This window comes from Garra rufa, chromosome 16 (assembly GCF_049309525.1).
Source record: "Garra rufa chromosome 16, GarRuf1.0, whole genome shotgun sequence".
In the NCBI taxonomy this organism is placed as follows: Eukaryota; Metazoa; Chordata; class Actinopteri; order Cypriniformes; family Cyprinidae; genus Garra; species Garra rufa.
In genome coordinates, this window is record NC_133376.1 from 15,041,143 (window position 1) to 15,057,208 (window position 16,066).

At 36.1% G+C, this 16,066-nt stretch overlaps 1 protein-coding gene across 1 annotated transcript in view; it reads right to left on the reverse strand.

Moving 5' to 3' along the window:
• gabra2b (gamma-aminobutyric acid type A receptor subunit alpha2b) overlaps positions 1-8,414 on the reverse strand; it is a 190,211-nt gene extending 181,797 nt beyond the window's left edge. The window contains exons 1-2 of the mRNA XM_073820198.1: positions 8,164-8,414; positions 7,710-7,786 (exon numbers count right to left, since the gene is read on the reverse strand). Of these exons, the coding sequence (XP_073676299.1) occupies positions 7,710-7,771 (62 nt within the window). The 5' untranslated portion in view covers positions 7,772-7,786; positions 8,164-8,414. The remainder of the gene's footprint in view (positions 1-7,709; positions 7,787-8,163) is intronic.
• Between the last annotated feature and the right edge of the window lie 7,652 nt (positions 8,415-16,066).

Consider the following 16,066-nt stretch of genomic DNA (forward strand, 5'->3'; position numbering starts at 1 on the left):
CGAGAGACAAAACCATTCTAGGAAAGTGCTTTGATTACTGCTTCCGTTTGCTTATACAATGAAACATGAACACAGCAAGCGTTTTGTAAAACTACATGTGCTACTTTTTGGAAAAGTATCTTTTTCTGGAAATATTAGTGTTGCTAACTCCCCGACACTGCTGTGATGTGATTAAAGCGTTCTTTCACTCTGTTCCACATGTTCTACTTACAGGAAAGTTTATGTGAAATGCTGCTCAGGAATATAATTAACATACTTAAGCATAATTGGCTTAATTAACATAAGCAATCATGCATGCATTATGAGCGTCAGCTTGATCTGTTTGCTAGCTGACTGTTAAAACCGCTTTAACTCCCTCTGTTTCAAAGCCTATATGAGCGGATCATTGAGAAAACATTCTGAAGCATCATAGGTGCATTTTCTTCTAAAGCTACTTTCTAAGAAGGCATTTTTAGCCAAATTGCAGACATGAATGCAACAAGCTAAATAAAGCAAGAGAAAATGTCATTATTTTGGCTAAAAATATACAATAGTTGCTTTTAAGGGGTGATTCCAAATATAGTGCATGTTTTCCTCAAGCATGTGCATTTCCTTACAAAATATAGTGAATTTGATAGCATTTTTGCTTTTGACAACCATTTGTAGGTTGAAGATATGATTCCTAGAATCCTCTGAGCCAGATTACAACTATTTGTTCAATTCTCTGCCAGATGTCATGCGTATGAATCATTCTGAAGACATTATTTTATTCCTAATCCAGATTTCGAACTCAGAATTATTGTAACCTGAATGATCCACAACTGTGTGTGTATGTGTGTGTGTGTGTGTGTGTGTGCCAAATTCTTTGGTTTTTCAGCATTTTTGGTTATTTGAACCCTTTCCAACAATGACTGTACGATTTTGAGATCCATCGTTTCACACTGAGGACACATGAGGGACTTATATGCAACTATTACAGAAGGTTCAAACGCTCAATGTTGCTTCAGAAGGAGAAACTATGCATTAAAGGATAACTATTGCCAAAATGCAACCTGGGCTGTTTTTTTTTTTACTGTAAACGAGACAAACATATATCTAAAAGCATAATTACGACAAACGAGCCGTTTTTGAGATTGACCGTGATTTTGTTTTGTTTTCAATGGCCGGTGAATGGGAATACTAGGGGCATAACTTTGAGCGCATCAAAATAGATATTTATACAACACTCGAAGGCATGACACTTTGCTCGAAGTATCGCCTGGGTCTCTACACATGAACTCAAGCATTGAGAACATTGTTTGTGTACACAGAGTTTACTAAAAAGAAAGGTTTTGAACAACTCACTTTCACTGTTTGGGTTTCCGCTCGCGGCCGTCTTGCCAGTCAAGAGGTGTCGATCTCCGAATGCGAATGAATGGACTCCATAGGACGAAATATTAGGCTTATATGAGGCTCTTTTTACAACTAGAAGGTTAATATTGTTTTTCACTTGCGATAAAACAACGAATTAGCCGTGCATTTATATGGATATATGCTTTAGGAGCTATCCATCCTCGCATTCGGAGATTGACACCTCTTGACTGGCAAGACGGCTGCGAGCGGATTATGCTTTTAGATATATGTTTGTCTCGTTTACAGTAAAAAAAAAAACAGCCCAGGTTGCATTTTGGCAATAGTCATCCTTTAAGAGCCAGGGGTGTAAACTTTTGAACAGAATGAAGATGTCTATTTTTTTTTATTTAGCCTAAATATCATATTTTTTTTTCATTTAGTATTGCCCTTCAGATGGTACAGAAAGATACTTACATGTTTCCCAGAAGACAAAACAAGTTAAATTTACCCTAATCTTCAAATTAAATTAAATTTCACCTGTATGTCAACTTTTGAACAGGGTCATTTTTATAATTTCAATTATTATTTTCTCTTGTGGACCATATGTAAACATCTTTTATGTGAAATATCTTACTCAGATCAGAACTAAATAAAAATAATAACATGCATTTGGTATGATCCCTCTTATTTTGGTAATATTTAGCAGATTCTGCAAGGTGTATGTGCACTTTTGACTTCAACTGTATGCAGAATACAGGGTTGTATTGTTTACATTTTTAAATCTTGGAATACTGAAAAGTATTAATAAAATGATTGTAAAAGTTTAAATAAATTGACCATTTAATCCAGTATGTATTTGATGCCTTATAGTATAGTGCTTTGCAAAAGTATTCATACCCCTTCATTTGTTCATGTTTTGTTATGTTGCAGCCTTTTGTTCAACTGCTTTAAGTTTCTTTTTTCCCCCCACATCAATCTACACTCCATACACCATAATGGCAAAGCAAAAAACTTGTTTTTAACATTTTTGCAAATTTATTAAAAATGAAAACTTTATTAAAAATAAAAATGATTCCATTGCATAAGTATTCATTAAAGGTTTGGTAACGCTTTAGATTACAACCCGCAAAGAACTACGTAAGTAAACTGAATTTACGGTGTACGTTTCTGTAATTATAGTGTACCTATAAAGAACGTGCATGTAGGTATAAGGGAACAATATGTTAAATATGGGTAATAAGGGGGTAACAAGCCAGATATGCAACTTGCAATTAACTATATAAGTATACTGAATTTACATGTACGTTTCTGTAATTATAGTGTACCTATTAAAGTAGGGATGTGTAGGTATAAGGGAACAATATGTTAAATTTGGGTAATAAGGGGGTAACAAGCCAGATATGCAACTTGCAATTAACTATATAAGTATACTGAATTTACATGTACGTTTCTGTAATTATAGTGTACCTATTAAAGTAGGGATGTGTAGGTATAAGGGAACAATATGTTAAATTTGGGTAATAAGGGGGTAACAAACCAGATATGCAACCTGCAAAGAACTGAGTAAGTAAACTGAAGTTACGGTGTATGTTTCGTATTTATATTGCAAGAGAACGTTTGGGTAATATGGAGGAAGCAAACAGGTATACAAATAATTTTTAATGGAATTACTTAAAAACATAGAAGACATCGTAAGTTTATTGTATCAATACGTAAGCTTTTTAAAATTACTGGGAAAGTATACTCTTGTTCCATGTAATTACAGGGTAAGTGTGACATCTGCGGGTTGTAAATTAAAGTGGCGATTGTTACCCTCTTGTTCAACGAAGTTACAGGGTAGGTACAATACATATCTGATATCCTTGTCTCTGAAACCTTTATTTAAAAAACAACCTATTTCAAAATACATTTGCAATATATAAAACATTTTAATCCCACTCCTACCTCTAAACCTAACGTTAACTATGACTGTACAGTAATAAAAAATATCAAGACAGCAAAGTGCACAGTGGTGGAGGTAACGAATTACAACTACTCACGTTACTGTAATTAAGTACATTTTTTGGGTATTTGTACTTTCATGAGTATAATTTTAAGTCTGTAATTTTACTTGTACTTGAGTACAAATTAACCTGAGTAATTTACTTAATTACTTTTAAAATCACAATTCGTTACAGAGTACTGCAGTTTGAATTAATATTTCAGCCACTGGCTGGCATTTCGGTAGCCAATAAAAATATCTCTTCTTAACGGACCAATGAAAAGCCTGGTATATAGGCCTAGTATTTGAACCGAAAAACATGCTCCATTCACAAAAATGGCGGCGTACAAAAAAGTAATCCAAATAACGATGCGTTTGCAGCCGCAGTCCTCTCTGGCGGAATACAGTAGGTTTGAGGTGCAGTAGGATGAGAGTAGAATTTAAATTGTTAATCGCTGAAAATATGATCCAGATTATTGTCTTGATCCACTCCTCGAAGGCACCACGCATCATTCCAACACATCTCACCAGAAACACGGCATGCCGTAATATGTGACGAATGCAGGCCAGAGCCAAGAATGAACGTCCGCTTTTCCTGACGCAAAATGCACTTAAGCACGGGTTTATGGCTGATTCTGCTGGACTTGCTGCTCGGGATGGAGATGAAGATCGCCGGACGATGGCTTGAATTTGGTTCTGGTCCTCGCAAATCATATGGATTCTGAAGATCTGGGTCACAGCACACAAATAAAATTGTTTCATTTTGTAATTATGATGCGTGTTCGGTGTATTTTATTGTTCTATTGTTAGTCACAGCATGTCAGAGAAAACGCCCTTTTTGTCCCACCACGGCAAACGAAGTTAATATAATATTAATGATTAAACGACTGCAGAAATGTTATTTATTTAAGGGTTTAAAGTGTAGTCTTGATATCATTGTGTAGACCTATTCTTGGAAACGAGCTGGCAACAGAAATCACACAGAACAGAATTAAATGTTATAAAAAGCGGTTTCATAAAAAGTAATAACGTTAAATGTTTAGATGATGCATATATGTCAGTATTGTACGTTTAGTGTCTGTAAAAACATAAATAAATGTACGTTTTGCAGAATCACATTTTACGTAAAATACATAAGAATTATTATGGGGTCACGTTGTAATATGTATTGTACCTACCCTGTAACTTCATTGAACAAGAGGGTAACAATCGCCACTTTAATTTACAACCCGCAGATGTCGCACTTACCCTGTAATTACATGGAACAAGAGTATAGTTTCCCAGTAATTTTAAAAAGCTTACGTATAGATACACCAAACTCACGATTTATGCCTGGCACAGTAATAGAATAGATACCTGTTAACACCGTAACTTCAGTTTATTTACGTAGTTCTTTGCAGGTTGCATATCTGGTTGTTATGCCCAATTATCAAAACGTAACATTGTCTCTTATACCTACAAGTAAGTTCTTTACAGGTACACTATAATTACAGAAACATACACATAAATTGCAGGTTGCATATCTGGGTTGTCCTTATTACCCAAATTTAACATATTGTCCCCGTATACCTACATGTACATTATTTATAGGTACACTATAATTACAGAAACAGACACGTAAATTCAGTACACTTATGTAGTTCTTTGCAGGTTGCATTTCTGGTTTGTTACCCCCTTATTACCCAAATTTAACATATTGTTCCCTTATACCTACATGTTCGTTCTATATAGGTACACTATAATTACAGAAACATACACGGTAAAATCAGTTTACTTACGTAGTTCTTTGTGGGTTGTAATCTAAAGCGTTACCAAAGGTTTTTTATTATTATTATTATTATTTTTTTAATAAATTTACGAAGTTGTGACAATTCCATTTCTGCTTTGTCGTTATGGTGTATGAAGTGTAGATTGATGTAGGGAAAAAAGTAATTTAAAGCAGTTTAACCTGCAGTAACATAACAAAATATGAAACTATGAAATATGTGAATACTTTCACACGGCACTGTATATCTCTTCTTTCGTTTAGAAATATGCTAACATCAAACTCTGTTGGAATCAACCATGACTCGTGAGTTGAGCTGTCGAGCTAATGAAGTTGTTGCCTACATAGAGCGTTCCAAATCAGCCAGTTAGGATGCTGCAGTGTAAGGCAGCTGTCTATGTAGGCAGCAGTGAAGTAGCTCACTAGGTTTTGGAACAAAGCCACAGATTATAAACGGACATGACTGAGCAAGTTCTTCCGAACGTGATTTCTGTCCAAAAGTAGTATAATTCTGAGCTCTGCCATGGGGTAATACCTCATTATAGAGCAAATTTGTAGCTAATTCCTACATAAGCCTCATATACATTAAGAGTATTTAATATGTGCTAATTATGCAGCTTTGAAGTCGGTCATACTGCTACCATCTGGGGGAGCATACAGGAACCTGAAGGGATAATATCGACCCATTTCGAGTTAAAGAAAGCACTGTTTTCACGGTTGCTCCACAGTTGGAGGACAAACCTCCCCCTAGCGCTCCTTTCGAGGGGACACATCCATGCGTGACCCAGATTAGAGGGAGGTTTATCTGATCCCGTCTAGGTTCCAGTTATTCAGAGTGAATTCACTGCTCGTGGAAACCAGTAAAGCATATTTCATGAATCGACTTTGTGACACATACAGGAGGATGGGGTTGCTTATCACATGCATTATCTAGATTTCTATGATATTGGTTTATTGATTGGTATGGCACGGTGTGACCATGTTCACTCCCAGGCGAGGGTCTAAGGCGATTTTTTAATATGAGTAAAAAGAAAACAGGCCATCATATTAAGTTCAAATTAAATTGGCAGTGAACCTGAGCTGAGTGTGTACAGAGCGGTCAGAGTAATTATAATCCATGTGGTCACTAATCATTGGTTTGCAATAAAATCAAGGTTGACCCTCTTAATTGTTGTTTGATTGGGATCAAAATACTCACTGGATGCTTCAAAACACACATGTGCACTTAAATTAAGGTACTATAGGTGTAAACAACCACTTTGGATAGATTTCACAATTTGCATTTTCCACAATACTTTGCAATTGAAAAACTGTCTAAAACACACAGAATGATAGCCAGTAGAATATAAAAACATATGTGACCCTAGACCACAAACCAGTCTTAAGTAGCACGGGTAGCCTATATTTGTAGCAATAGCAAACAGTGCATTGTTTGAGTCAAAATGATTGATTTTTCTTTTATGCCAAAGATCATTAGGATATTAAGTACAGATCATGTTCAGTGAAGATATTTTGTACATTTCCTACCATAAATATATCAAAACTTGTTTTTTTTTTTTTATTTGTAATAGGCATTGCTTAGAACTTTTTTCTCAGTATTGTGATTTTTTTTTTTTTGCACCAAATACTTGTACAGTATGTCGGCCAAATATTGTCCTACCCTAACAACAATACATCAATGGAAAGTATATTTACTGCGCTGTCATATAATTTATAAATATCAATAAAAAATTGACCCTTATGACTGGCTTTTTGGTCCTAGGCCACATATTCATTTCATTGATTTTCTGTCACTCTCACAGATACATTAGCATCAGTATCTATAAAAACCCATTGTCTTGCTCAAAATTGAACATAGTTTTTTTATATTTTATAATAGTTAGAGAGCTCTAATTTGAAATTACAGGTTTGCATTTTTCATTATTGTGAAAAGGCTTTAGATGGTTTAAAAATTCATGATTAGTCTATTATTCCAAAATAATGTTTTTTCATTACAAACTACTATTTTTCTCTTGACCTAAGACAGAAACATGTTCATATATATATATATATATATATATATATATATATATATATATATGATTTTTTATCATTAAATAAACAACCTTTTATAAAGATTGCGATTGCAAAAATAGACTAAGTGTCATTTTTGTTTAATATTTAATATGATTGTTTATAATTACATTTTTAAACCCTTGAATTGGCACATGTTTTTAGCTTTTAGTTTTAATTAAAGAAGAAAAAAAGAGAAAAAATCAGCTATGCACCTGTAGTACCTCCCCTGAATGAGAAAGCGCTCCTCACGGTTCCACGCTGTTCTGCACCACCTAGAGGATTCATCAGTGTTCATGTACCAAAACCAACGATTTCACGAAGCCTCTCAAAAAACCCCAAAGCTAATTTGCATGAATTAAACTTGCATTAATTAGTCCTCATCAAATAAACATGAAGCCAATCTTTGTCAGTCTTTGTCAGCGGAGTGATTTCTTTCGGTGACAACCGGAGTCGTGCGCGTAAAAGTCTCCAGTTACGCACGGAGACAAGCGGTTTCGAGTCAATCCCAGTATCCTCAAATTAAGCGTATAGCAATTATTTTGACGTGTTATATCCTCAAAACCATTTAAAGAGCGAAGTCAAGACTGTCAGTCCTACCTGGTGTGCCAAAACAGCGTCAACACAAAGATGAGAAGATGAAACGCGAACCTCTCCCTCATTTCTGCCACTCAAACCTGTGTATAAGAAGACAAATCCACAAATCAGGTTTAGAAACTGAGGTTTGTTTTAGGAAAATATACTGCCAATCACACACTACGATAACGGGTTAAGTTGGTCCATAAGCGCACAGGGGTCCGTACGATCCACCTGCTGATCTTAGATGATGAATCCCAGACATGTCATTAATATTTACAGCGTGTAACAATTCATGATATGAATATCAATATCCTTTACAAACATTTCAAATCATAACATGACAAAACCATGACCAAGTGACCATCTCACGCTGTGGTGATGATGATCTCCATGTAAATGGCAACATATGGCTGAGCATCCTTTACACACATGGCCAGAAACACAATATCCAGTACTTTATAGAGAGGACACCCACCTGTGATCCACCAGATCCGCTTTGTCCTTATGAATAAAGGCTGATGAAAAAACAACCGGAATGTGAAAGTTTATTCCCAGCCGATAAAACCGGATCACGAGTGTTATTCAAGAGCGCGCACGTGGATCGGGAACGAGCATTAATAAATTCCCATAATAATTCACTATAATATCAGATGCATATGAGCATCACTGAGGGTCTCTGCTCAACGCGTCTCCCTCTCTCTCTCTCTCTCTCTTTAACTAACGCACCGACGCGCCTTGACGCGCCGTGATCTCAAATCTTCTTTACTGAATCTCATACTGCTCACTATTTATTTTTTTTCCTCCTGAAAGACAGAAAGGGGGGGATAACTACAAAGAAAGAGACGGAAAGACAACTGGGTCCTAAAGACAGTTATATTAGGGTGTGATCGTTCGATCGCGCTCTCTCGCACACACGCACACATCACATAATGCACGTTATGTGATGGTCTACATTTATTTGCAGTATTGTGTTGTTTTTATTAATAAAAAAATATTTACTCAACGTCATGTTGTTCCAAACAATTCAGCACTTTTTTGCTCAGGGGAACACAAAGGGCGGCATTTTAAGGTTGTTTTCCATTTATCATTAAATTGCACCATTATTCTAGGTAAAGAGTGCTCATAAAACACATTGTGGCAATGTTCTTAAAGGAATAAGAACATTCACTCACCTCCATGCAAGCTTTTATCAGCAGAACAGATTTGGAAAAATTTAGCATTACATCACTCGCTCACCAATGGATCTTCTGCAGTGAATGGGTGCCGTCGGAATTTGAGTCCAAACAGCTGATTAAAACATCACACTAATTCACAAGTAATTCATATAACTCCAGTCCATCAATAACATTTTGTGAAGTAAAAAGCTGCATGCTTGTAAGAAATAAATCCATCATTTGAGCATTTTAATTTCAAACCATTGTTTATGGCCACAATACAACTCAATAATCCAAAAAAATTGCTTTCTCCAAATCATCCCATTTGAATCAGGATAGAAATATGTACAGATCAAGCAAGTGAAAACAGTCCAAAACAGTTCTAAACAAATTTGTGGGTGGATTTTGAGCGGACAAAGATGGAGATGGATCTTTTCACTGGCGGAAGAGATATTATGGATTATAGACTGGTATTTTAGCCAGAAGCCACATTTGGAAGTTAAAAACATCTTTGTGATGAATTTGTTTCTTAAAAACACACAACTTTTCTTTTCAAAAAACAGTTTTGGACTGTTTTTGCTTGTCACTTCATAAGGCATTAAATGATGGACTGGAGTCATGTGGATTACTTGATGTTTTTAATCACTGTTTGTCTCTCATTCTGACGGCACCCATTCACTGGTGAGCTGCACTACTAAAAAATAAAGGTTCTTTATTGGCCTCGATGGTTCCATGAAGAACGCTGAACATCCATGGAAACTTTTAAATGCAGAAAATGTTCTTTATAATGAAAAAAGTTTCTTTAGATTTTTTAAATGTTCTTCAAACTATTCACTGAAAGATTCTAAGCCTTTATTTTTTTGTGTAGTGATGAAATGGCTGAATTTGTTCATCTTTTCTGATGAAGAAACAAATATTACATCTTGGATAGCCTGAGGGTGAGTAAACTGTCAGCAAATTTTCATTTTTGTGTGAACTATTCCTTTAAGCATTGTGGCAGAAATCACACTTGCAAGTCACACCCTCCACAGATTGTTCTCCTGTGGAACACAAACACAGTTATTGTGAAAGTGTCAAAGCTGCTTTTTATATACAATGGAAATACATGGTGATCACTGGCTGTCAAGTTAAGCAATTTTCTTGGGGTATTTCAATACACAAACAAACAAACAAACAAAATACCCAAAAGGTATATTGTGTAAAACAAAGCTGTTCTGACAAATATAAAACGTCATAAACATAAACAATGCTTGCCTTATAAATATTAATGCATTTGCATAGTTGCAGAAACTGTAATGCCCTGCGTCCGGAAGAAACAGCATTAACTGGAATGATAAACATCCTCACAGATGGACGAGCGGTTATTAAGACTGGTTGCATTCTGTGCTTGTCCAATCAATTGTTTAAACCCCATAAATATGCAAATAAGAATGATTACCCAGCTTCAAATCCTGAAACCTCGTAACCAGGATTAATTATTAACTCAGGGTAAAGTATGAACAATGTGAAAAGATAGAATAAGATGACCCAAAATTAAACCCCAAAATTATCATATAATATCTAGAAAAATTATATCTAGAAATAGTTACATCTAATTAGCTGCAAGCAGTGATTATTGGGGTTCAAGCGCTTTAAGGCATTTAAGCAACTCTGGAAAAAGACACATTCTTTACCAAGCCTGTAACCACCTAAATCAATGATTGAAAAATGCATTTTTGGCAAAAACAGGTCATTTGCCATAGAAAGATGATGTTTGTTTGTGTTTGTTTGTTTGTTTTTGAATGTTTATGACTGTTTTAGCACCAGATGTGGTCTGATCTCCTTAAAACTTTGCATGCTTGTTTAGAATCAATGTTTTTGAATTTACAAGTTTTGAGCTTTCCTTTAGGCTTTATAGGATTTTGGGTAAATTTGGACAGGCCCCTTTCCTAAACGACCCCATTATAGCCTCCCAAAGAGTAAATTTCAAAACATTTTGATAAATATTGACCCAAAGAGTCTAGAAAATTGTACAGCAGTTTTTTTTTTTTTTTTCCCCAGACTGACAAAAAAACCTAGGGCTAATTCACAAAAGTAGGTCTTGATATCTTCTCAATCATTTAACGAACAATTTGATTGACAACAGTGGTTCTAGAAGCAAAATTGTCTGGAATTAGGAGTTCTATCTTATGATACGAATATGATTTTATGCCGATGTGTGAAAAAAGTGCAATGTTTAATCATTTACAGCCTTAAAAAATGTGATATTGCCCCCCGAGTGGCCGATTTCTTTCAAATTTCTCTCAGACCTTTGGGTCCATGAGTCGAACAGGCCCACTGAGTTTCGTTCCGATCGGCCTCTGTTAACCTTGTCTAACAGGTGCTCAAATCCAAATCCAATTTGTTCATGTATTCTGAGATACGCAAATGTCCTTATAGACACTTGTGGCTCCCCTATTTTTTTTTCCCGTGACTTCAGATTGAGCTCTTACATAAGTGTTCTGAGTTTGGCGAAGATATCTCATTCTGTTCAGGAGTTATAGGCATTTTACTAAAAGTGGTCCTGCCCCCTTCAAACGTTTTGCCGTCCCTTTGCGACAAAGAGTCAAACGTTCAACTTCTTTTTGATAATTATTGATATTCACTCTCCAGAGAATCTTTCTGCACTGGTTTGGTTCCAATCGGGCAAAAAACCTAGGACTAGTTCGCAAAAGTATTTTTTTCAAAAAATGTAAAATACCCGAACATTTCACAGGCTCATGATCGAATCTGACAACATAAGACACTCTGCGACTGACAGTTTAGGAGTTATAAGTGATTCCGTACTTTTGTTCACTGTAGCGCCTCCGTCAGGCCGATTGGGACGAGCATTGGTCACATTGTAGGTGGTGTGAGTACTACCATCCCTCCAAGTCTCAAGTCTCTATGACTTACAGTTTGGTCTGCATGATCATTTTTAATGTGGCGATCGCTGATCCGTGACCATTCTAACAATTACAATAGGGCTACGCGCTTGAACCTCTAAATAAGCATCAGCACTACAGGATGCGGTTGAATTCTGAAAAATGTCAAGTCACTGGTCACTGTCTGTTAAACAGAGGTCTAAGATCAGGTCTTTTAGTTATGCATTATTAATGCTGAATAAAATGATTTTCACATGAAACACATCCTTTATCCAAGCTCTCTATCTCTCTCCAGATTATTTGATGTCCCCCTGTGATATCAATAGCAGGGGGTATCACAGGAAAAACAGTGCATATGTATGTGTGTGGGCGCATGTTGCATCACACAACCAAATGCAAACTTTATCTTAATCTAGGAAATCTGCAATAAACATATGCCGTTCAATAATATTTTATGACCCTATCTGCCTCGCAATGTTTATTTATGCTGGGGTGGCATTCATACATAAATAATCCAACAGACACAATGAGATCCTGCAATGCTAATATAAAAACAGGAGACAGCCAGTAACTTTTCCCAGCATCGTCTATAGCGGCTTTAAAAAACCAACTAAACAAATCTCACTATATGCCAGTCCAGATAGTCACTAATTTAATTGCAAATGGCTGTATTGTGGACTAATTGCGCCTGTCTGCCGACACTAAACGGGCAAGTATGGAACTTCTCTTAAAAGCATTTTATTTAGAAACCTGTATTAGCTATTGATCAGCTTCAGATGATGAATTTGTAATTGCTCCCCTGTCCCCTCCAGATTCTGCATAAATATTTAAAGCAAAAAGGCAGCCGTGTTGGCCTGCGGCCCCAAGAAGACAGATGAGAGTGTAAAGCTAAATGCCAAAGCATGTTTGCCAATGCAAATACACGTTCTACAGTGTAAGAAGAGTAGCCTTTGATGCAACATGGTGTTCCTTCGAAAACAGCGTTTCAGGTGATCCCATGTCAAAGGCATGGGTTTGCTTTCAGCCCATCTTAAATGTTAAATTTAATTATTCTTCAATATGCCAATTATTTTGTGGAGTCCATTCCTTATAGTATCATTCTGACCTTCAAAAAGAAGCTTTTTGCAGCTCTTGGTGACATTTGCTATTGTTCTGAATAGCATACTACTGCTTCTGCAGTATATTCCATGCATAATATGCAAATTGTCAATATGCATGAAATACCCAGGTGACCCACTGCATTAGCCAAAATGTCTCCCACTATGCAATGCATTGAGTTTGACCTTACATTACCAGTGTGATGAATGAACCAGAAGTAATCATCATTACACTGCAAATGTCAGCCAAATAACCATTTTTGGTTTATAAAAATAAACATGCAATGAGTAACATAATGTGACTACAATGTAATGTTTCACATATTCATGCATATTGCATACTGTGTTTTTACCTACTAGGCAGCAGGGTAATTTCTAGCTTTTCATCATTTTCATAATTTGAATACTGTTATGGATATAAGGATACAAATTGTTTTTATCTGCAGTATAGCCTAGTCGTTCACAAGTTGAATGTGTAATAAAGATCTGCTTCATTCTTGACAAATGATAGAAGACATTTTGTTTCCTAAAATGAAATATATTAACCTCCAACTGCTCCTTGTGTTTTTTGTTTTTTTTTTGTCTTATGAATTATTCTATTACTATTTCGATGCAAGCAACCACTGGAATCAATTCAGTGAGTGTGTAAACTGTCTAAACCAATCAAATTGAATCAAGATCAATTTCAGAGCTTTTTGCAAACTCATTTACTGATTGAATCAAATGAGTGATCAAACCTGCTAACAATAATACGCTCTAATAATTAGGGCTGTCACTAATGATTATTTTGGTAATTGAGTAATCTGTCGAATATCCTGACGATTAATCGGATAAATATAATTTGAGGTAATAAAAATAGACCTAAGCAAACAATAGCCTATACAATTACTTAAAATACATATTTAATAGCAAATGAATAAATAATAATTAGTTCAAATAAAGTATCAAAAGCATGTAATCATATGGTTTATTAAACAACTTAAAATACATAATGTATTATAAAGTACATAACGTAAGTTTATCTTCTGAACATAAATTATGATATTTTTTAAATCTGAGAGCTCTCCGACAGCAATGCAACTGACACGTTCAATGCCCAGAAAGGTCATACTCCTTACTACCTTAAAATAGTCCATGTGAGGGTCAGTAATTAATGAAAGAATTTTCATTTTTGGGTGAACTCAAAAGTTAAGTTATGAAACCATTATTTCTAAATGTTCTGTATATGTTGAAAACATCCAGTTATTTCTGAGAACATTTTCTCAGGTTAGCTGATAGCTTAACAAGTGACAGAAAGAAAATAATTTTCAGGTTGTTACAGTATACGAGCAGTTTCTTATTGAAGCATTTAGTCTTTTAGGTCAATGTGAAGAAATGGGTAAAAATAGATGATCTAAAACAGTTTATCCATTTACCAGATCAGCTCCACAATATGCCTCAGTTCAACAAGAGTGTTTGTACAGCTCACAGCAACAACAACAACAAAAAGCCAAATAACGATTAACTTTCATCTCGTCGACCAGAGATGTGTGTTTCCCAAAAGCATCGTTAGCTAGCTATGGTGGCAAGTTCCATAGAACTCTATTAGTAATGATGGAACTTGCGACCACAGTTGCTTTTGGGAAACATACTCCTCAATGTTGAGAAAACAGCACACTTAAAGGTTTAGTTCAGCCAAAAATGAAAATTCTGTCATTATTACTCACCCTCATGTCGTTCCGAAAAACATTAGATTTACGATGATCATCAGAACACAAATTAAGATATTTTTGATGAAATCCGAGAGCTTTCTGACCTTGCACAGGCAGCAACGCATCTGACATGTTTAAGTTCCAAAAAGGTAGTAAAGACATCGTTAAAATAGTCCATGTGACATCAGTGCTTCAATCTTAATTTTATAAAACAACGAGAGCCAAGAGTGTGCCAAGAAAACAAAAAATAACGACATTTTCTCCTCTTCCGTGTCTTTCTACATCAGCAGCACCACACAAATGCATTGTGGTTCTCTCATGAGCGTGCTTTGAATAAAGTCATTATTTTTGTTTTCTTTCAGCACAAAAAGTATTCTCATAACTTCATAAAATTACAGTTGAACCACTGTCACAACTATTTTAATGATGTCCGTACTACCTTTCTGGGCCTTAAACATGTCTTTTGTGTTGCTATCTATGCAGGATCAGAAATCTCTCAGATTTCATCAAAAATATCTTGATTTGTGTTCCAAAGATGCACGACGGTCTTACGAGTTTGAAACGACATGAGGCATGAGGGTGAGTAATTAATGACAGAATTTTCTTTTTTGAATAAACTATCCCTAAATGTAATGACTGCTATGTTGCCATTATCATCATCTTTCATTTCAGTTTGGTCTCCCATTCAGCTCTCATAATCGCACCGCTATTGTGTTATGAAGCACGCTGTCATCATTTGAATCATCAAGTGTCCCATAAGGCCACATGGGTGATGCTGGCATTTAATTGAGGCAGTTAGTAGGGTGGAATTTGCCTGGTTGTGTGTGATTAACCCAGAAAATGCATGAGCTCAGACTGTATATAACAAAGCATGACCTATGAGGACCTTTCCTTCGCAACGCCTTCCCGGCACACCGCTAATGTTTGGCTTCACAGAACAAAACGGGAAGCGTTTTGAGTAAATTCGATTAGAGGAGACGCGCGCTCTTGCTTCGCCGCTTCAGTGGAAATAATTCAAAAGTGTGATCTTCTGAAATGAAAACAGGCTTGTATTTACAACATCCGCTCTTCTGCGGATAAAGTGGTGGTCAAATGCTCTCTTTTGGTGCAGCGAGTCAAAATGATTATAACCGAGCACGCCGCTCTGCACTTGAGAAAATAAATGAGATCTTCTGTAAGTGCGAGTCCCGTTAAGTCTGGCACAAGTGCTCAGGTGTTCAGCTTCACACAGTTATGCACATGTCATGGCTGGCACAGAGTGTCTGACCCGCAGAGCTAGACAGACTCCAGCAGAGCCACTCGCTGACCACCGAAATGCCACGGGCCACACTCTTCCGGGCATTTCCAATTGAGATAGAGGCGTCTGGAACACAATAGAAGATTTTAATTGGAATTTATGAGCTTGTGTGGGACTATCAGGTGCACTGCTGCTTAATAACATGCTTTATTTGGATTTTTTACCTTTGCAATATGACCAAGTTTGGTAGGTGTTCTGTTGTAGCTCTCACACACATTACAGAAACATTATATAAAAAGTGCAATGTGAGTCACATA